This window comes from Oryzias latipes, chromosome 15, assembly GCF_053564925.1.
Source record: "Oryzias latipes strain Hd-rR chromosome 15, Olatipes_Hd-rR_3.1".
NCBI lineage: Eukaryota > Metazoa > Chordata > Actinopteri > Beloniformes > Adrianichthyidae > Oryzias > Oryzias latipes.
The window spans coordinates 14,468,140-14,490,802 of NC_136251.1; the positions used below are offsets into that span (position 1 = coordinate 14,468,140).

Below are 22,663 nucleotides of genomic sequence, written 5' to 3' on the forward strand. Positions count from 1 at the left end.
TTAAAGTGTCCTTAGGTGTGCATGTGTGTGGGAGTGATTGTGTGCCCTGCAACAGACTGGCAAGCTGTCCAGTGTGCACCACACCTTCGCCCAAAAGCCGGGATAGGCTCTGACAACCCTATGGCCTCAAAAGGGATATAGTGGGTTAGGAAAAAGGATGGATAGAATTTTAAATGTAAAAAAAAACAGACACACTCACATCTCATGGTCCAGTTGTCAGTCTGTTCCAGACTTCTGATGATGAGTGTGTTTCTGGGGGTCATTCTCAAACTTTCCAATGATGAAATACGTTTTTTTTAAAGTGATAACGCCACCTACTGGTAACAGGAAGTTCCAATGACTCCCTGAAATAAAAAGGCTTGTAAGTGCTTAACACTTGTGCTATCCGAGGCACTTTAAGATTGGGAGTTGGGTCATCTAGACCCACTATACAGTGCTCTGAACCTTTTTTCTTCAATGATTTGTGATCTTCACTGGTGTCCATGGATTACATGAAATCTTTCCACCTTTATCCACCTTTGTCATGGTAGGGAGAACACGTCAATGTAAGGGTGGGGTCATCTAAGATGGCACAAGGGTTAATTGGATTCTCCATCTTACTTTTTGTATCAAGACATGAATTTGTTTGAGTACTGAAAAAAACATGAAATATTAAATATTTATTTATCCTTTTTTTGTATTGGTATTTTTGACGTATGAAGTTTGTATGAAGATGCTCCATGTTAGCTTGTCAGAATTAGGTCTATCTTTGATTTTAGACTCAGCTGCAGAAATAAACAAACATGGCAGAGGTGATACGACCACAGGAAGTCCCCCGACCTGCAGAACAAACAGCCTTCTTCCTGCGTGTGTTTATGCAGCCTTGATAATGGAGGGGTAGTTAAGGGGGGCTTCATACCATGACTCTTTTTTCTTTTTTACATTTTCTTTAAATACAAAAACTTTGCTTTGAATCAATGATTGTTGTCTTCAGAACTCTCCTGTCTTTTACCACGCGAGGGTGCTGTTGCTTGAGAATAGAAGAGAGCAGAAGACAGATAAAGACAAGAGTTTATAACAAAAAAAGCTAAACAGCTTGAATATAAAAATTATACATCAAAGACTCACTCTGACAAGTTTTTAGATCTTTGAGTGCCTCTGCAGAACCACAGTTTGACTGAGAACCAAAGTAACGAAAGAAGCAAGTCGGGAGGGGGAGCTGCTGCTCCTCTTGGCTGAGCAGGGGGAGTTTCCTCCTGGGTGGGGTGAGTTGTCGGATGGGGGTCATTTCCACAGATTGTTTAGGGCAGTGAGAAGGGGAGTCGGAATTAAGGAGAAAGTTTCACTTTCACAAAACAGACTTGAAAGAAATCAATCATTTCCATGACTTCCACACAACTGCAGCAGAAAAGCAGCATCTCCAGGAGCATCGTGAGGATAAAACCTGGTCTGTGTTGTAGGTTTTACGGTTACAGATCTTGGTTTTGAGACCAGATTCAGGTTTGGATCCTCTTTTTTCTGTTCTGACCACGTTCAGATGAACACAGATGTACTTAGAGTATAGCACTTCAATTATAGACCTCATGGTTCAGTCCTGGTCAAGGACAAGCCCTCACATACCCCACTTCCATGCTTGACAGGTTTTTCACTTTAAAATAGTCATCTCCACCTTAGTCTTCTGAGTCAAAGTCAAAGTGCCTCCTAATGAGGTAATAATAAGACTGACTGCCCATCAGCTTATTGACAAGATTTTTTACATTTGACCACCAGAGATGAAAATATGCAAAAAGAAACGAAGGTACATGGTTTTATAACAATCATTGACTTCTAAAAGCCAGTGTTTTTACAAAATCTTTATGTTTATGTATCGGTAACAAAGAAACATTAAATTACATGAAATAAGTATACATTTTTTGACAAATATTACCAATAATACAGTAAAATGTTTCATTTTCCAATCGAAAAACGCACATAAGAAGCATTTATCACCATCTGCTGGACAAAAAGTAAAATTACAAAAGATTATAAAAGATTTCAACGTCTCACACATAGGATATTTTGCTGTTTTGTGTATAAATACCTGTATCATCAGCATAGAATTTAACGGGCCTATATCAGGCTATTCATGAGCCTTTCAGAGTAAAAAATATCCAAATACATGATAATATATTACCTTTGGCACACTACAAAACAAAATTTTTAATGAAAGATTAGTTATTTTCGTAAGTAATAGGCACACACGGTGGCGCAGTGGTTAGTGCTCTTGCCTCACAGTAAGAAGACCCACAGTTCAAGTCCCGGCTGGGGGACATGAAAAACACAACATCAATGGGGGACCTTTCTGTGTGGAGTTTTGCATGTTCTCCCATTAATTGGCAACTCTAAATTGTCCATAGGTGGAGTGTGAGAGTGAACGGGTGTGTGTGTGTGATGGGGGTCTACCCTGTGACAGACTTGCGACCTGTCCAGGGCGTCCCCTGCCTTTGCCCACAAGTGGCCGGGATTGGCTCCGGCAGCCCCGTGACCCAACAGAATAGAGAATGAATGAATGAATGAATGAACATCATTATACACTTAAAAGCTCAAAAAGTTGATTTGCATGATATAGACCTGTTTAAGTTTGAAATCATCATACACAGAAAGTGTGATTTTTTTTTTAGCATGACAAAAGGGTGACCAAAATTTTCAAATCAAAAGAAATGAATAGGTTAATAATAGGTTGATTGTTGTTAATACACCCAATTCCAATTCAATTGAATTCGTTACAATACATTACAACAAATGTAGTCTCAATGGGCTTCATGCCAGTAATTGTATGATAAACATGACATCAGTCATAAAATACAATAGGTACTTGCTTAATTAAAATAAACAGACTCAGCTAAATTGGGCATCCCGGCCCTTAGATCCTCCTTCTCAGTAAGGAAAAACTCCTAAAAAAAACGGATTCCGAAAAAAATAAATAAAAAAACATCTTCTGGGGTGGACATGCTCTTAGAGAAGAGTTAACTTATCTAACTCTACAACTACGTTTGAATAGTGTAGCAGATGGGCTTCATCCAAATTGAAGTGGGGGACAGCTGCGGGCATGAGACAAGCCAGAGACGAGGTCCACGGCCAAGGACAGGAGCACAGACAAGCCAACTGGAATCTGGAAAACCAGGTTTCTCTAATCCATTGCCCTGGTTTTTTAAGCCATATTGCTGCTGACAGTGTATTTATCGCAATAAAAAGTGACTGACAACAGCTTTTTTGTGTCAGGAAAAGAATTAAAGGTGAAAGGTGGATTTAATTAGCAAGGACTTCTGGGAAAAGGAGACAACAGTTCTGTGGTACTTGGTAAAAAGGAAAACATCACAAACAAACCTGTAAATTAGTACAGAGTGTTAATTGAGTGTAAAACTCTCAGCTGAGGGGAACTGACCTCTTTCACACACATTAGCACATGAACACGCACACATGTTCATTTACACACACCCACCCCCACACTAACACACACTCACACGCATAAGCACATGAACACACACTAATATGCACACACATGTGCACACACTGATACACCCACACAATTGCATGCATATCCATGTAGACACACGTAGATGCGCACATGTAATCCCTACCACACACAAATGCATACACACATGCACTAACACACACGCACGCTTTCACACACACGTACACACAAAGACACAGACTCATGCATCTGCACATACACTTACACAAGCAGGCTCATTTAAGGCATGAACTCTCAACAACTTTCAATTAGAAAGCAGCTTCCAGATTCCTCATGGAGGTGACTCATGAAGTGAATCCTGGATGCTGCACAAACAGCAGATCAGCTGATTTCCTGCAGACAAAGACAGAGGAGAACAAAACATTCATCAGGTTTTTCCATGTAATCAGTTTGGAGCAATAGTGGTACTGAGGTTGATCTGAATCCACAGATGTCACATCATTAAATTCAGAAAACGTTGGCTCAGTCATCGGACCACAACACGGCTCTGCCCTGTGCACGAGGTTGCTGTGGTTATAGCACAAAATAGAAAATGTGGTTTTAGACACAAATTTTAATTTTCTCCAGCAATATCTGAACAGTGTTTGTGGGTTCATCACGTTTAGCTGTTAGAAATGTGACCTTGTTGTTGTCACGACTTTTGTCCTCTGTGAAAAGCGCCACCTTTGATCCAAATTTGTCATCACGACAAAAAGTAATTTTACTGCTGTTTAGTTTTTACAGATTTTTGTCAGTTAACTCCGGAGTCACAGCTCTTGAAAACTTTAAAGTACTTTGGCGTTAGTCCAACAGTTTTCCTGTAAGGGTTCTTGTCAATCAAGCAAATGTCTTTCTAAAAACCTGATCGCTGACATTTGTGCTCTTTCCATCTCTTGTTTTGTGGACTCGACTGAGAGTTGGGCCGAAACCACCTGGAAAAAATCCGGCAGTTCCAACTGCTGCTCTTTTCGGGGCACTATTTTCAGTAGCAAAATCTGAAGGTGAAAATGGTTTGTTATTCAATCAGTTTCAAGAAACCTATGAGAGAAGCTTTAATTTTGTTCTTCGGACACTCTTAGATGGAAGGATATATAGATCTGTGTTTCTACTGATGATCAATACTCACCCAATAAGTATTCAAATCAATGGTTTACACAGTAAATGCAGGAGACTGTGTGAGTGTAATGATGCTGGTCAACATCTATCTTTGCTCCAGTCACTGTGGAAACATGCCATCCTCTCAATCCTGCACAAAAATATATTAAAAAAAGGAAATACTATACACAAACTAAAAGAAAAATTCCAAACCAATTGCTGACCAATCATAGAGAAGTCTGTATTTGTTTTGTGCATTTGTGTCTGTCTAGATTACAGTTTCCTTGAATGCATCATCTTGGCAAGAGAGGATGTCATGGAATCCTGGTCTTTATAAACAAAGGTCAAGATGTAGCAACCATCTGACAGCATTGCCCAGTAAGAGGGTTGTACAGCTGAGAGTTTGATGGTAATTCTTGGATTGGTCAATCATAAGACTGAGGACAATTTTGATCTCAAATGTGAAAATGAACGAATGAAGTTGAAACATTTCCCTGTGATAGAACTGTCTGCAGCTGTCATGTCAAATCCTTCTCAAATAGGAGAAAAGGTTGGAAACCAGATGGTCAGTTTGTTTCTGTTTGACTGAATAGAGGGTGAATGTGTAAAGCTATGTTCACACCAGACACGTCAAGAACACGGCAAACTCGGATTCTTGAACTCGTATTGAGCATGATATTCCCACTGGACAAGAAGAAAGGGGCTTCTTCTTCTCTTTGCACTGTTTACTGGCGCATGTCAGTTGAAAGAGGCTTGGTGAGGAATGTTGAAGTGGTGTAAATCTTGCTCCAGATTTTTTCTTTTACAGCTCTTTTCCGATATATGAATGACTTGGAGCCACAGAATTCCAGCCGGGCACAAAGTGCAATTATTAATTTCTCCTCCATGGTCAATTTTCAAACGGTTGGAACTTCCAAATATGTCAGTACCAAATCCAAGTCCCCGACTGGTCAAAGTTTGATTTGGTTTAACTTGCAACACACATTCAATGGCAGTGTGTTTTGTGTGTAAAACCTAAAAGCGATGTAAAAACTTGCGCAGCGACGTGTGATTACAAGAGTTTTAAATACTGTAGCCCAAAAAACGATTTATATGCGTTATATAGACTTTTCTTTGGGAGTGGTTGCTTGAATGTCGCCTACAGTGGTGTGAATATAGCTTTACAAGATCCCTTGTGGTGACCTTGTTAACTGACCTGCCTCCAATAGATTTGATCTGAAACAGAAGGTCAACGTTTTGGATTAAAGAATATTGTTTCTACTATTTAAAAAAAGCAGGAACGTGACCTGCTCGAAGAAAATAAAACCTTAAAAAATAGGTGAAAAAAGACAGATTGTTCATGCATTCAGGGAAATTCAGGACATCCACATTAAAGAAAGTGTCAGATGTGTTAACACATATTTGTGTTTTTATAGCACAAACTAACATCAGAGCAGTGAAGAAGGACTTTTTCCCTTTTTGTGCTTCGTTTGCTTCACACGTTGTTTCCACATATCTCTTTCCCTCCCCGTCCCTCCCATCTCTCACGTGCTCTTTCTCCACCCATTCTTCTCCTCTCATCCAGTAGCAGGAAGAACAGATGCTGGAGGACGAGGAGCGGTGAGACGACCAGAGGACAGAGCACAGGAGGACGAAGAGAGCAGACGACAAACAAACCAAACAGAAGACAAAAAACAAAGCGTCATGGATGTTCTGAAGAAGGGATTCTCCATGGCGAAGGACGGAGTGGTGGCTGCTGCAGAAAAGACAAAGGCTGGGGTGGAGGAGGCTGCCACCAAAACGAAGGAGGGGGTCATCTATGTCGGTAAGAAAAGGGATGGAAGGATGAGTTTATACTGAGACAGAATAATAAAAGAGTTCAAGCAAAAGTTGACATGAGGATATTAAGATGAATGAAGGATTTAAGTCTGCTCCTCAGGAGTGTTTTAGACCAAAAAAACCATAAAAAGACAAAAACTGAAGTTTATCGTAACATTTATTGAGAAAATTCATTGTTTTTAACTTTCTACACAATTTTACGTGCATGCAATTGAACATTACATGAAACCTCCCATGTGAGTCAGATCTGGTCTAAAAATTTGAAATATTTGTTTTTTAAAGACAAATCAGACTCACAACAAGGGAGTGAGGGAGGACAATGTAAAAACACTCAAAACTTATGAAAAACAGAGAAAAGAATAAGTGATAGGAGTGATAGAGGGATTTAAAGGAGACAGAAATATGTCATTTCTATTAACATTTGAATTGATACACAGCTTAAAGTCCTTAAAGTGAGACAAATGACAGTATAAAACGAGGAGGGAAAAAAAAATCAAAGGTAGCAAAGTGTCATTTGTCGCAGCTTGCCATGCCCTTCTGGCTCCCCTGCCCGCTTTTGCCCCCTTTGAGGCTCTGCGGCCTCCTTGTGAAAGTTATGAAGCCTCTGAGGTAAAACCTCAGTTATCAGTCAAAAGTTGCTGCAAAAGAGAAAGGTGAGGCTTGATATTGCTAGTCTGGGTGTGGCGAAGACGCATGCCAGTGTTCGGCAACAATAAAATAAATGAGACTGGTTCACGTTTGTCACATGGTAGCATAGTCATGTGACTCCAGTTTAGGAGAAACCAAGAAAACAGTAACAGAAATGAAAATAAAAGACAATTAAATATTTTTGTGTCATGTTCCAACTCCACTTTATGACAGGTTCTTTAGCGACAAGCCAAGAAGGAACAGAGACCAAACCCTCAAAACCACAAAAAATATCTAAATCTTTTTCTGACCCAAAATGATTGCTTTTAAGTGGGATTTTACTTAAAGTTGAGATGTGTCAAAATAAACCCTGACCTATACTCCAGCCTCTTTCTCCTCTTAAAACTCAGTTAACTTTAAGTTCATGTCTTCAGCTCAAGCATGACTTCTTCTGCATCTCGAGCAAATTTTTGTCTGGTTTTTCATGTTCTGATGAACACAAGTGCAGAGCCAGCACACTTCTACGTCTCTCTGAAGCTTTCCTTTGAAAAAAAGCTGCTAGAAGCTGAAACCCACAAATTCTTCAACATTGAAGACAATCAAACTCAGCAAGAAATACCTGAAAGATGCTGTGATTTATCATTTTGGCTATGACAACCACAAAAAAAGATCTACAGGAAATGATGTCACATCCCCCACTGCTGTTTTCCCACCTGATGGATGGATAAATAAAGTGATAATACACTTTTTTGAACTTGTTGGTTGGTGATGAGCAATTCCTGCTGTTGGTCAAGCATCTCTGAAATTCCTGAACTCTGGAAGCAGATGCAGGAGCCAAATGTGCATTTCCTATCCCTGAATTACTAACTGGCCGCACCCACTTGCTGACTGACCACGCCCCCATTTTTTGACCTGGAAGCAACATTTAACAGTTTCTGTTGAGTTAGAATTCTGCATAATGTTGGATTTTTTCTTTTTTTGGAAGTTTCAGTTCTTTTAAAGCATGGAAAACCTTCCTAAAGTAAAGTGAGATCTAATATTTTCCCCTGGGCTTGTTTTGATACGATTGCAATATTTCCAACATTGATTCAGTTTTTGGTACTTTAGAACCTAACTGCTCGTCCTCCATCACTATCTTTGTTATGATGTTTTAAACTTGTCTTGAAATATGAACACAAGTTTATGTTAGCACAATTTTGGTCTTTGGTCAATTCATGTCAGGCAAAGTTCTTCTGAGGAGATGCAAAGTTCAGCTCCTGGATCAGATCACAGTCAACAAAAGACCATTCAAACCATCCTGTCAGAATTCTGGAAGAACATGAAGATCCTTCTCTTGAATCTCTAAAATGCATTTTCTTCATTCACCTTAATGAATCAGCACATTTGCTAGAGATCACAACCTGCCAGTAAGTGTCCTGGAAAAGCAGAGGGAAGCTCAGAGCAGCTCATCAAATATGCATTGTGTCTGCCTGGCTGGTTTCCTGTAGCTCATTTCATGGGTTGCAGATCTGATCCGAGCCCCCACAGAGCTCCTGGGTCAGATGACAGTGAGTCACAGAGCAGACAAAGAGTCTGCAGTCTGAGCCCTGCTGTGCCTCACCCGCCCTACATTCTCAGACTGTATTATAACACTATGATTCTGCATCTGAGCGAAGGAATGGGCTGCACTGCCCCCAGTGTCCTTTATACTGCTCTACAGAAGCCAGAAAAGGAGTCACCAGAAGGGTTGTTTAAGGAGATATCAGGGAGGGAAATGCGCTCAAGTGTCTGTTAAGTTTTAGTTTTGTTTGTCTAAAGTACACTGCAGCTAACGCCATTTGGCTCATCTGTGCTCCTGTACCTGACCGTGTACTGCAGTCTCTGCTCCTGCTCCCACACCTGGCTGTGGATCCTGCCTCTGGCTCGTCTCGCGCCCCCAGCCGTCCCCCCACTCATCTGGATCAAACCTATCTGCTGGACCATTTAAATATGTAGTTGTAGAGTTATATAAGCTAATTCTCCTCTAAGAGTTCTGGTACATCACATTTCCATCCTGGGGGAGGATCCCTCCTTCATGTGGGCACCCCTATGGTTTCTTTGTTTTTTCCGGAATCCGTTTTTTTCCCCGGTGTTTTTCCTTACCGTGATGGAGGGTCTAAGGGCAGGAATGCCCATTTTAGTTTAGTCTGTTTAGTTTAGTGATCAGCTATTGAATTCTATGACTTCATATTTTTAATGATCCATGTTTATTACACAGTATGAACTCCCATTGAGATGACTGTTGTAAATACTGGACAATAAGTAAAATTGAATTGAATTAAATTAACGCTAATATTTGAGATCTAAACTATGAACTGGGGGCAGGGGATGTTTGACCCAGATTAGAGAACCAGAAATCTTCAACTTAGTGATTCAAAACCAGAACAAAACTTTAAAAAGCCAGTTTCAGACTTTGGTGTTTCCTATTCTGTGCTTGTTGGTGCAGAAGCACAGAGCTGTTTGTCAGACAGCTGGAGAAAAAAAAAAGGACATAAACATACAGTCAGTCTAGAAAATAACCAGAATTTTTCAATCACTAGAAAATAATACTTTTCTGTTTGACGCTTCAATTTGATTTTGATTTTTTCCAGGAAACAAGACGATGGAGGGGGTGGTGACAGGGGTCAACACAGGTGAGCAAACAGCCGCCCAAGCTGAATAACAAATACGCACAAACATGCTTTCAGCTTCTTTTCTTCACACTGCTGCGGGTGAATCCATCGTCTGTCACCAAACTCACAGATATGCATAAAAAGATCCATCATTAACTTCAGATACAAAGGCAACAGCTGGCTTTTACAGCTGTTACTTAAAAAAACCTTTTCGGTTTTTAAAAAAAAAAAAAACCTTTTCGGTCTTATCACTTAAGTATTAAAAATAAGATGTATTCAGCTGCTATGGTTGTTGTTTAGACTCAGATTTACACATATAGGAGGGAAGGGTTTTTCTTTAATGTAGCATCCTGATATATGTCTAACCTATCCATTTTAAAACCCCACATATGAAAAAATACATTCTCACAAACTTATTTTTGTAAAACATTAACATCTTCCCTCACAAATTATTTAAATGATCAAAGTTATAGTTAGAATGACAAAGTTAAGCAGTAACAAAAGCCTGCAGTGCAACTAACCTGATTAGACTCTCATCTGACGCTATTTCCTTCTTTTAACGTTTAGTTCAATTTTAGCCTGAAAACAGACAGATGTGACATGTACTGATGATGCTGTTGCAGTTGCTCAGAAGTCAACGGAGCAGGTCAACGTTGCTGCTGAAACTGCAGTGGCTGGGGCCAATGAGGTTGCCGAGGCAACAGTGGAAGGAGTGGAGAACGCAGCGGTGGCGAGTGGATTTGTCAGCATGGTAAGAGAGGTCACATGACCCCCCCGCTGGCAATGCTGAGTTTCATTTTTGTTTAAGAGATGCTTGGAGGAAGACTATAAAGAACATTTTTAAACACCTTATTTTCGAGGCATTTTGTATTTTGCTTTGAATAAACATCAACGTTATTCAAGATGTTGTGTGTTTTTCATAGTTGCACATGAAAAATAATTAATACAGATAGTACTGTCCCTTATTTTGAAGTAAATTAAATGTTAGACACAACAAGTATATATTTTAATTTTAATACTTTATTTTTACTCAGTTAATTGATTTTACAATATTTCACACACGGTATATGTTTTGTATATAAATATTGTTTATATTTATAATCTTGTGTTACTAAATTTTTGTTTTATTTTTGTTTTCTTTTTCACAAATATCCGGTGATTGGCAGGAGGAGGCGGGACCAGTGGCTGCAGAGGTGCCTCAGTGGGTTAGGGTGGGGGGTGAGGGTAGCATGATGCTGGCTTCACTTCATGATTCTAGCATGTGGCGTTTCGTGCTGATTTGTTTCATCTCTGCAATGTTCATCACAGCAAGAACAAGAAAAACAGCTCATTAAAAAAATGTCTACCACCATATTGAATAAAACTGAAGAGGCATAACAACCGCACATTTAAATATCAAAATATAACATTGGAAAAGTTTATTTGTCAACATCCTTTTTAACTATTGATAGTAGGCATGAAGACAAAACAATTGTTCTCCCTCTGTTATTGAAAGAAAAGCCCACAACAGACACTTAATTACAGTGAAACTAGCAAAAATAATTACTGAAAGTTGATCACTGGAATACATTTATAGATAAAACTAAGGAAATTTGTCTAGAAAGAAATGAAAAAGGTAGAAAGTTAGCATTCATGTTAACACACTCAGGTGTGTTCTATGATCATTAGCACAGGTGTCTTTAAACCTGACATCAGTCTGCCTGTGTATGCTAGTTTCAGGTTCCTTTAGTGGAAACTGTAAGCATTAAAGCTCTGTGATAGTGTCCTCTGCAAAATAGGAAGAATAAGAAAAGGCAACTACAGTCTGAGTTTGTTTGCAGATGACGCCTGTCTACATTCCAACAATTACAGCTGCCTTTAGACAGATCTGGAAAAACTCAATTCTTGAGCTAACTGATGTATTTATGCATCTGACAATAGAAAAAGGTCTGGAGGAAATTATATATAAGGGGTGAATGAACACAGTATTGGCTTTAGAGGTGATGCAACAATTTCTGAATCCATAAGAGCAGCTGGGTCAAATGTAAAAAAAAAACAAAACTCTTTTTCTACAAATACTAACATTTCATTGGGCCTCCTCCAATCTGTCGCACTAATCTCAAGTATGAAGCTTCAGACCGGAGCTCTGCTGCCCTTTCTTGAAGCCGGTCTTGCTCCTTCCTTAAAAAGTGTTTCACTTTTTCAACAAAGGAAACAAAAACAGAATCTGCAGATCAATGTGTGAATCCGAACTCAACCCAGTTTAGGACAACTGTTAGGGCCTATGAAAATTTCTAGAGAAAAATGTATTTTTCTGAATCATCTGACAGTTGTTCTAAACGTTCCAAAGCAATGAAAAGGTGAGGAGAACAGAGATTTTATCAACTGAATGAGCTCCTGTCAAACATGCTACTGCTGATGTAGGTCTTAGAACAGTTTTACTGCAAAGCTAAAGACTATGGAAGCAGGACCAAATTTGGTGAAAGTTTTAGAGAAACTTCAGAAATCTCTGTGCGTCAAGGACAGGCCTGTGTTTCACGAGCGCTATTTGTAAAAGAGTAGAGGATGCTGCATCATAGTTATAAAAGCAAATGTGACCCTATCTGATTGTTCTGAGACCTCCAACAGCATCACATTGATAAAACGGTCAACTTTCATTTTATAGACATCTAACTTATTCATGTTCTGCTGGAGAGCATTAATGTTTACTCATGCTTGGAAAGTCAGATTTAATCAGTTCCAGTTGTAATTTCTCAATCTGCCCAAGAATCATACTATCCTCTTTATGACATTTATGGACATTCTGATAAATGTCAAAAACAAATATTATTTTGGGCAAATTAACATAAATAGTTATATTTTAAGGCGTAGTTAAAGGCTGGGGGAAGCCCTGGACTATGGCTTAGAGGCTGATATTTTCTGGTTATCAGATATATGATAACCAGACCATGGTTATCATATAACCCCTCGTTATCAGACCATGGACAGTTCCACAGAGTCAGCTGATTAGAGAGAAAAAACTATCGTGAACACAGATCAACTTTTAAATGTTTTATGTCTACTAAACAGAAAACATGTCCTTGTTAGTAACAGTTTTCTCTGGGAGAAGTGCAACATTTTTCTGGTTACTGTACTGCTCTTTCCTACACGAATGTCAACCAGTGCTGTATGCAATGGAGATGTCAATTTCCATGCGGGAACCTCCCAAATGGATAAATAAAGTTGTCTATCTATCTATCTATCTATCTATCTATCTATCTATCTATCTATCTATCTATCTATCTATCTATCTATCTATCTATCTATCTATCTATCTATCTATCTATCTATCTATCTATCTATCTATCTATCTATCTATCTATCTATCTATCTATCTATCTATCTATCTATCTATCTATCTATCTATCTATCTATCTATCTATCTATCTATCTATCTATCTATCTATCTATCTATCTAACATCATACATAGATTGTGATGCTGAACATGACAAGCTGGTCTCCTCTCTGCTCCTCTGCAGGCTGACCTACCAAAAACAGCAGCAGGAGGAGAACAGAACCAGCCAGCTGCGGAATAGGTGAGGAACCACAGATAAAACACAGGAACTACTTTTTTCTGTGGATGAATCCATGGTGGGGAGTAACTGAAACAATAAGCAAGGAGTGAGGCATTGCCTTCCTCTTTGAAGCTGACTTAAAAAACCTGCAGTCCGGATTGCATTCAGTTAAAAAATAAACCATTAAGGGGCATGTTACTCAAATAAACTTGTCAATTCACTCCAGTCTTCAATAGACTGACTTTACAGTTTTTCTCAGTCGCTTTAGTACAACTCTCAGATCAGAATTGAAGTTTGCAAATACGTGCGTGCATTTCTCAAAACAATTTGTACAAACAGCAAAACACTATGGATTTCTTGCAAAAGCCTGTAACTTGCTCAAAATCTTTAGTTCATCTCTCAAAACTAAGTCTTTATGTCATTGAACATGTCAGTGCCATCAGAATGTCAAGTCCTTGTGTCATTGTCTACGAACAAGACATTCAAATTACTTAGTCATGTTGTCAATATAACTGTGTACTTTAGAGGGAGGTTCTGATGTAAACTACGGCTAAAGTTTTGATGACAATTATTGTTGTAAAATTTAAGTTACACATTTTTTGTTTGATTGCAAGAGACTGGACATGATTCACATTTACACTTTTATTGTTCATATTGTAATTTGTTGACAGACCATGTCATATCAACATAGAAAAAACCCACTGCAAACAGTAACACAAAGGGGAAAAAAAGATAGGACAATATTCTGTCCAACAGTACAGGCAGTGCTGTAGGAATTGGTGTGGTCTTCCTACACGTCTTGTCGTTCCTGTATGTTAGTAGGACACAAATTCTCATCCACATCACAGCAAATATCCTCACTTGCAATGCAGCGAAATATGTTTGTCACATTATGACAACTTGGTCAACCATTTTGCAGTTAATGACTTATACGATGAACTAATGACTAGGTGTTTTGAGGAGTAAGACTATTGCACAGTGAACTATATAATACATTTTGATCAACATGACATAAACAATTGATAATGTATCAAAGAGCAGAGAATTGTACATAATCATTTGCATGGATGTACCAAAGCAATTGCGACTTGTTCGAAAAAGTGAGAAACTGCTTATGTGATTTGCACAAGTGACATCATGATGTGAAGATTGAACAAATAGTTTTGGGAATTTCATTCTGATCTGAGAGTTGTACTAAAGCGACTGAGAAAAACTGTAAGTAGAAACAAAGACATTTAGTGTATAATTTGTGACATCTGTACTGGGTTGTGGTCGTGGTTATTAATTTATTTCATGTTACAGATTGAAATTGCACCTTATGGGGCCCTTAGTGTTTAATTGATGTGTCCCTGATACAGCATTAGCTCCACATCGGTCACATATGGTTCTTAGGTGTTGATGTGATTGGCTGATTTTTGTGAAAATAGAGGTCTGATGACGTCACAAAGTCTTTTTAAAGGGCTCAAAGGCTCTCTTTGGGAAGGGATGCTTCAGTACTAAACTGTGATGTTTCATTTGAAATTTTTCATAATTTTACTGTATCAGATGACAGATTCATGCAGTGACCGTGTGAATGAGGTGCAGTCCTGTCCCAACTTCAGAGACACTGAATTTAAAAACTATCTTTGTAGAAATGAGCAAAATGGGACTTCGTAGAACTCAACTCAACTCAACTTTATTTGTATAGCACTTTCAAATAAACAGGAAGCAACACAAAGTGCTGAACACAAGAAATAAAAGAAAACAGACACTAAAACCAATTATAACACAAGATTAAATATAAGGAGATGAAACAATACAAACAGTACAATAACACTAAAACAACAGAAGTCTCATGTTGGATTAAAACCCAGAGCATAAAAGTGATGGACAGTCTACTGTGTCAAATGCTGCTGTTAGATCCAGCAGAACTACGAAAACACCATCCCCAGCATCATTAGCTAGGAGAATGTCGTTGCTGACTCTTAGTAATGCCGACTCAGTACTGTTCAAGGGTCTAAAACCAGACTGGAAGACTTCAATGATTTGATGTTGGATTAAGAAATTCTAGCTGTGAGTAGACCACTTTCTCCAGGAGTTTTGAAATATAAGGCGTCTTGGAGATGGGTCTAAAATTAGCGAACACACTTCTGCCTAGGCTGGCTTTTTTAAGTAGAGGCTGAACCGTTGCATTTTTAAAAACAGCAAGGATGACCCCAGCAGCCAGACTGCTGTTGATGATAGAAAGGACCGTCTGTGAAATTCTGGGGCAGAACTCCTTGAAAAGCTTGGGAGGGATGGAATCTAGGGGAGAATCTGATGCTTTACTTTGACTGACTAACCCGTTTAAAAATTGAAGAGACACGGCAGAAAAAATAAAATTTGAGGGTTGTGAAATAATGCCGTCCTTGACCTGACATTAGGTTATTGAAGCAGACGTAACCCCTGACTGTTTCATCTCATACTAAAGATTATTGCTGAAAAAAACAAAAAACGTTATTTAAAAAATTGTCTAGACCTAAGAAAGTTGAAGGAAACTAATGTCTTTGCAAATGTCTCAATGCTTTTAAAAATACCTGAAGCTGGTTCTGAGCTTTGGTGTGGGTCTTTATATGGTTCCTATAGGACACTTTCTTATTATCACATTCAGGTCGGCCTCCAGAAGTTCAAAAAAGAAAGGATGAAAAGTTAGAATGTAAAAAGCCCAGACACTAACCTTCTTGTTTTTTTCATCTGTCAGACTCCGAATGACCTAAAGGAGAAGAGGAGGAAGATGCAGCGACCTTCATCTCCTAAGGATTACTCTCCAATCAGTAAATAGGCTTTACCTTCATATTCCCAGCTGTTGCTATGCTTACGCAGCCTCTGCCTGTCGCGCTCTCGTGGCCACAAAGGCAAGTAGAGTCAAGCGCTTGAAATGCAGTCAGCTTATTGGCCAGAGTGGAGTTTGACTTGACATGAAGATGTGAAATGACAGCCCCGCCCTCCTGTGGTCAGACAGCTGACAGAGCCTGCCTCCTGATAGACTGCCTAGCCTGGAGCTGGTCACATGACTCACACTCACTTCCTGTCAGCTAATTGTGCTTTGGAAACTAAAATAAAATAAAAGAGTTTGAACTCCATCTGTAGTCGTCATTCCTTCAGTTTCTCATACTTTATTATGTTTTATATTTTGCCTTCACTTCAAAAACAGTTGTGAACGAAGGTAGGCATGGATGAGAGGTAGAGCAGGTGACCCTTGATCATTATGCCCAACCAAATGTTTTAAAGTGCCCTTGGGCATTGAACCCCACAATGCTCTTGGTGGCTGGGTTAGTCTGTTTATAGTAAAAAAAAAAACTAAAAAAAAAACTATAAATTGAGCTGGGCTGGAAATGTCTGTTACTCCATCCAGCTGAATGGAAGCTTCTCAGACAACACAACCTAACCAGTAGTTGTGCCCAGCTCTCATACAGTCAGAGAGCTGGACTGAGTGGGTGTGATGTCAGCCTAGAAAATATCTTACTTCTGACTGAAATGTCAGTTACTAATTTTTTACGATGCGGATATCACTATGTTGGAGCCAGACAACTCTAGTGAGCAGTGATTGGTCCAAGTTGGTTTGGGTCATTGAAAGCGGACTCAGGAGAATCTGTCAATCAAACCTTTCAAACGCTCAATCCCAGACCACATGCTTTTACTGAGGCATTTGATTGGCCAGTTTATATCTTGATTTTTTGTAATAAAGAAAAAAATATTTTTTGTAGTGGAGGTTGGGTTCACCATTCATGTTCTCTGTTGCCTGTAGTCCTCTCCTTACACTGGAAAAAATCTTGAATTTGAACCTTCAACTCTGCTTTGTGGCAAAGTCCCAACTTAGCTTTGCTGGTTTCAGTGCTTCCTTTGGTAGCACCTGCAGACATAATGTGTGGTCTTGTGTTGTTCTCAGTCAAATTAAATCTAAATTGCATGTTTTCTATGTTTTACAGAAACAGCTTTTATTTACTTATATAAAAGAAAATTGGTTTTAAAAAAAGTGTTTAAAAAAGGGTATTCATTCACATTATTAACACTTTAATTAAAGACTTAATTTAAGAATCTCCATGACCAACCCTGCTTTCCAACCATAAGACATTACTTTAATAAAACACATGCAACAACATTCAAAATTCCACTTCACTTCTTCGTTTGTACAATAATTTGCAGAACATGTGGTAAAAGAAGCCCCCTCTGATTTTCAAACAGCCTACTTTTTTATTTGAAAATAAAAAACATTTGCAAAAAAATCAATGGTATCTTATTTTCATCAGCAAAAACTTATGCAACAAAACCTTTTCTATTCTGCTGTAATGTGTGACTGTTCTCCCAAATAATATGTGGCTTTAAACTTTTAATGGAAACACTTGCATATAATTCAAATCTTTAAAATGCTTTCACACTAAATGGTTTTAAGCTTTTGAGTTGTTAAAGTTGTTGATTACAAAAACCAGGAGGAAAGCTAAACCGTTTTTTTCCCAGCACAATTATTTGTCCGTTCTTGTTCTCTCCATTGTTTCAGGGCCACCGCATGGCTGCAGAATGTTCTGTGTGGCACAAACAAAGGCCCACATTGTCTGTCTGCTCTGAACCGGTGCTGATAAATAACTTCCACCCATTAGAGCTTTACGGTCATTTAGTTGGGAATTTCTTTCCTCAGTGCTCCAGATGGCCCCTGATGGTTAGATTTTCTTTTAAAACACTTAGAACTGCTACATCAATTATTTTTGTGCTTTACTTCTTACCCTACATTTTTAAATCTTAACACAAAAGTTTTTAGTAGGAGTGTGGCAGAAGTTTGCCAGTCAAAACCCAAATCCAAGGTGCAAGGCAAAAGTCAGGGCAACTGGCAAAACCTAACAGGTCAGAATGTAGGTCAATAATCAAGGTAAATTCAGGAGAAAAGACACGCTGGAGGCAAGACACAACACTTCCATTCCATCACTAGATTAAAGAAAGGCAGAGACTTAAACAGACGAACACATAGGTGTTTAGTAATTAGATCAAGGAGAGCAGCTCAAACATGATGGCACTATTTATTTATTTAAAAGAAAGACAAGAACTGTGCAGTTTAAAAATATCTCACAAGTTAGTTATAAAAAGTGATTGACAAAGGCTGATATATTTTTATGATCTAAATCAGAGCTGATCACTTTAATTCTGTAGTTAAGGGAAAATCACAGTAATAATTTAGACTACAACTACAGTTAAATATAAGACTGATAATACAAGTGATGAACATTTACAGTTTTCTATTTAAACTTGTCTAAAGTTGATTACTTAAAAGCTTTTGCATACTTGTCCAGATGCACAGCAGATGTTCTCATGAGTAGAACCTACTCAGGACTGACCATGGAAAGAAGTATCACATGTGGAGCAATCCATCACACTTTCAACATGACCTTCGGCATGAACTGACAGACCTTGAGAAGAGGTCATTTGAGAGATCCATGGTGCTGAAGCAAAAAGAGCTTTGTGTTACAAAGCTACCAGTATACGGCATGAAACATTCTAAGCATGAGCTGAGCATTTTTGTGGTGTTTTGTGAAGTTTGCTACCCCCGTGTGACATCCTGGCGTCATTGCAGCTTAATCAGAAACCACTGAGAAGCTGCAGAAGGGATTATGGTTCTGCAGCCGCAATGGGCTTCCCACCCTCAGCTTGCAGTTCACAATTTGACCTCCTGCTTAGCTTAGTAAAACAAAAAGATATACTGCATTTTGTAAATTTTTATGTTTTTGAGTCTAAATCTCCAAACCCTTAGTTTCTCCCAAAACACTGAGGTCTGGGGAGGACTCATCAAACTCTGCCCCCCCCAAACTGGAATTGAGATTAATTTGACAATTATCTTCACTGTTGTCTGTTTACAAAGAAATGTTTTGTACACCTATCAATATTGAAAATATAAATGTCTCAATGCTGTCCATTCATTTTCCATGGTGATATTTTATTACATTTTCGTTTTTTTTAAACTGTTAAATATATTTTGGTGGGATTTGTTTGCAAAAAAATTCTTTTTTTCTATAGAAAGCATTTATTTATGTGAAATCTGCAGCATTACAGATGACTAAGGCTTCTATCATTTTTATTTTCTTTTAATTTGTCTTGTTCTAACTTCTGCAAGTCATTGTACTGATTCTGCAGACTACAGAGATTATTATGATTACTGATTGGAGATTACTGATTGCTCCTCATAGTAGCCTGTGATAATTTATTAATTTGGCAAGTATTTCTGTCACCGTTTGAACTTCTTAACCAAACATCTGCTTCTCTACTGGTTCAGTAATTCCCAACCAGGGCTTTGAGTACCCCTGTGGTTACTTGGGCACACTGCAAGAGAACACAGAATAATGCCTGTATATCAGAATCTGACAACCAAATCATCCTTGTGGTCATAAATGGACTAATATTAAGAATTTACTGGGCTACAGCTTGGCCAAATAAGTAATTCATCTTTTTTTATGTTTTTGTTTCAAAGGCTGGCACTTTATTGACACGTTGTGATGTTTTTATTTTTTTACATTTACTAATCCAGTAACGGTATACTCAATGTAAAAAAAAGATAACAACACCCCTTAGAGTCTTAGAGTCATTCACTTAATGACTAGTTTTTCAGGTGTGTTTTTCTTTTCTTCCAATTAACTCATTAACAAGCAGGTTGTTGTCTTTGTTTATTTAAGCACCATGGACAGCAACATGATTGTCATTGCTGTGATCTGGCAGAGTGGGGGGTCTGTTACGTCTTTCACGAAACAGTTTTTTAGTTGTTGTTAAAAAAATCCATCATCTCTACCAGTCACATGTTTTGAAATATGACTTTGGCATCTCTTCCACAATATATTTAGGATTTATTGTGTCTTGCAGCCTTTTCAGGATAAATAAGAGTAAACTGGAGGCTACTCTGTCAAGGCCAACAACTGCAATTGCTGTTGTAGCTGCTTTATCCATTATTGTGGTTTCTAAGCTTTTACTGGGGATTCTTTGATGGTTCTAGTTGTGCTGCCGTTACTTTTATTTTTTGACCTCTTAAAAATGATTCTGCAAAGTTTTAGAGCTTGATCAGGGGTTTCATCCCCCTTGAGCTTAATTTCTCCTCCTATCCATATTTCTTGATGAGTCCCAAGCATTCATTGTCAAGAAAGATGCATCAGATCCTGGTGTGGGCGCTATTATATTCCACAGGTTGGTTACTGATAATGTTCATTTGTGTGCTTTCTTCTCCCTTAGACTGTCAGCAGTATATAGCACAAGTATGATGTCAAAGACAGCAAACTCTTGCTATTAAGTTAGCTTTGGAGAAGTAGTATCACTGACTCTTTGGAGTCCAACATCAGTTCATGCTGTTTTACAGACCACAGGAATTTGGAGAATCCATGTACTGCGAGAAAACTCAATTCCCGTCAGGCCCAATAGTTTCTGTTTTCAATTGGTTCTAGTTTGTCCTGTCATATCATCCAGGACAGAAAAACCACAAAGCCGGTGTCCTGTCTCACATGGACAAGGTGGACCACTGTGAAACCACATCAGAGTCTAGTTCAGAGTTCAGCAGCATGACGGGCCTCGGCAGCCATGAGTATGGACCTTAAGGGTGAGGTTTAACAATCTCTTTCTGGTAATCTCTATCTCTTACAGTTGTCTTCTAGATTGTCTTTACATGCCAAGAGACTTTTGATCCAAGGTCTTTCAGAGGTCAACACTGCCTATTTCTGCTACCATCCTCGGTTATGCAGCACATTGGCTGTGGTCAGGATGAGGTTTTGATAGTCAATTCCATAGTTGGATGTTCAAAATACATTGTGGCCTGTACCGACTTTACACTTTACACCCCACATGACGTGTGCTACCTCTCTCCGTTCCCAGGTGGTTGTGTACATTACTATGGGTGCATTGTGCTTTCCACCTCACAGGGTCACATGATTGTTCTCATCATGGTGGATCATTTATCTGAGATGGTGCATTTCATTGGTCCTCCCAAGTTAACGTCATTTAATGACACTGCCGAGGTTCAACTGCAAAACATATACCCAGCAGGCACGTGCACACATAGGGCTCTAGGGGTGATCGAGCACCTGCCCTTTTGCCTTGTATTAAAAAGTGCCTTGGAACACTCTGGTTTTTTTTTGGTGGCTTATTATCATTATTATTATTATTATTATTATCGTTTTAACATTAATAAATTCCTGGGACAGCGAGAGAAGCTGCTCCACGGAGAACTGAAGAGAGACGACGTTAATGCTACTTGAACCTGTGAGTTTGTCTAGCTATCCCCATCTACTGATTCAACAAGCTTAACTGGGGTAGATATTTCAGATAAACGCTCTATACGTCAAGGAATACCTTTTTACTTTACATCTGAGGATGGTACATCAACACAGAGCATCACCTCACTCTCTCACTTAAAGCTCAATGTAACAGGAATATAAAACTACTCTTACACCCATGATTATATTAAAAACCAAAAAAACAATAAGGATATTATTTTTATGTTATCTTTATATATTCCCGTCTTGATTACTGCAACTCCATCTTCAGATTTTTGAGCAAAAAAATCTTTAGAACGGCTCTAGTTTGTCTGGAACAAGGCTTTTAACTAAATCATCTAAGTTTTCAGTCGTCACCCTGTTTAATCCAGCTACACTGGCTCCCCATCCGCTACCGAGTGTATTTTAAAATCCTGGTTTTAACATACCCAGCTCTTAATAGCCAAGCACCGGTCTACTTAAAAGACCTTTTGCAGCCGTACACTCCCAGCAGGTCCCTGAGGTCCTGTGACCAGGGTTTGCTGGTTGTTAAGAGAACCCGGTTAAAAACTAAAGGTGACAGAGCCTTCGCAGCAGTGGCTCCATCCCTCTGGAACTCCCTTCCTCTCAGCCTCAGATCTGCAGACTCAGTGTTTTCTTTTAAAAAGCAGCTAAAAACCTTTCTTTTTAAAATAGCTTTTTCTTAAATATTTTTATATTTTATGTTTTACTGTGTTTTATTGTGTTTTACTGTGAAGCACTTTGTGCTTTTTATCTTGAACAGTGCTATACAAATAAAGTTTGTTATTATTATTATTATTATTTTAAAGCTGCTGAAACACTCAGTCTATTTGTTATGTCTAATATAATTAAATTCCAAGATGTTCAATTACTGTGGTTGCATAAAATAGGTAATTCTATTACCCACTTTTTTTCTTACTTGTATGTTGCCACAAGTTCTTGATTTATTTATATTATTTATGCAATGAGTAGATTGTGTAAAAGCTGACACCCAGGAGGAAACTTTTTCTCTCATTACCGCACACTGTTTTGCGTCGTTTGAGGGTGTGTTCAAAATAAAAGCCACCCCCTGAAAAGTTCAGGGTTGTTTTTTTTATTTTCACAAGTAATAACAGGTTTAAGTTACAAAATATCAAAATTTCAACCAGAACAGTTTATATCTTTGGAAAATGCACCATCTTTATGGAGAAACAAACAACTCAACATAAAAAGTGTACTTTGTCATGAATGTG

General features: G+C 38.5%; 1 protein-coding gene across 2 annotated transcripts; it reads left to right on the forward strand.

The window, feature by feature from the left end:
• Window positions 1-6,119: 6,119 nt before the first annotated feature.
• Window positions 6,120-16,277, forward strand: sncga (synuclein, gamma a). 2 transcript variants are annotated; one of them, XM_004077003.5, is made up of 6 exons: window positions 6,123-6,371; window positions 9,622-9,663; window positions 10,266-10,393; window positions 10,809-10,835; window positions 13,141-13,197; window positions 15,896-16,277. In XM_004077003.5, the coding sequence occupies exons 1-5, from the start codon at window positions 6,251-6,253 to the stop codon at window positions 13,195-13,197; spliced, it is 375 nt and encodes a 124-aa protein (XP_004077051.1). In that variant the 5' UTR covers window positions 6,123-6,250; the 3' UTR covers window positions 15,896-16,277. The 2 variants fall into 2 exon arrangements, with proteins under 2 accessions (XP_004077052.1, XP_004077051.1); XM_004077004.5 differs by lacking the exon at window positions 10,809-10,835 and having other exon boundaries at window positions 6,120-6,371.
• Window positions 16,278-22,663: the final 6,386 nt, after the last annotated feature.

Bases quoted from the DNA above. Each gene is read 5' to 3' on its own strand.
- sncga (XM_004077003.5), top strand. From the start codon at position 6,251: ATGGATGTTCTGAAGAAGGGATTCTCCATGGCGAAGGACGGAGTGGTG. The intron at 6,372-9,621 runs GTAAGAAAAGGG...GATTTTTTCCAG, and splicing joins GGAGGGGGTCATCTATGTCG to GAAACAAGACGATGGAGGGG. The intron at 10,394-10,808 runs GTAAGAGAGGTC...GGTGATTGGCAG, and splicing joins CGAGTGGATTTGTCAGCATG to GAGGAGGCGGGACCAGTGGC.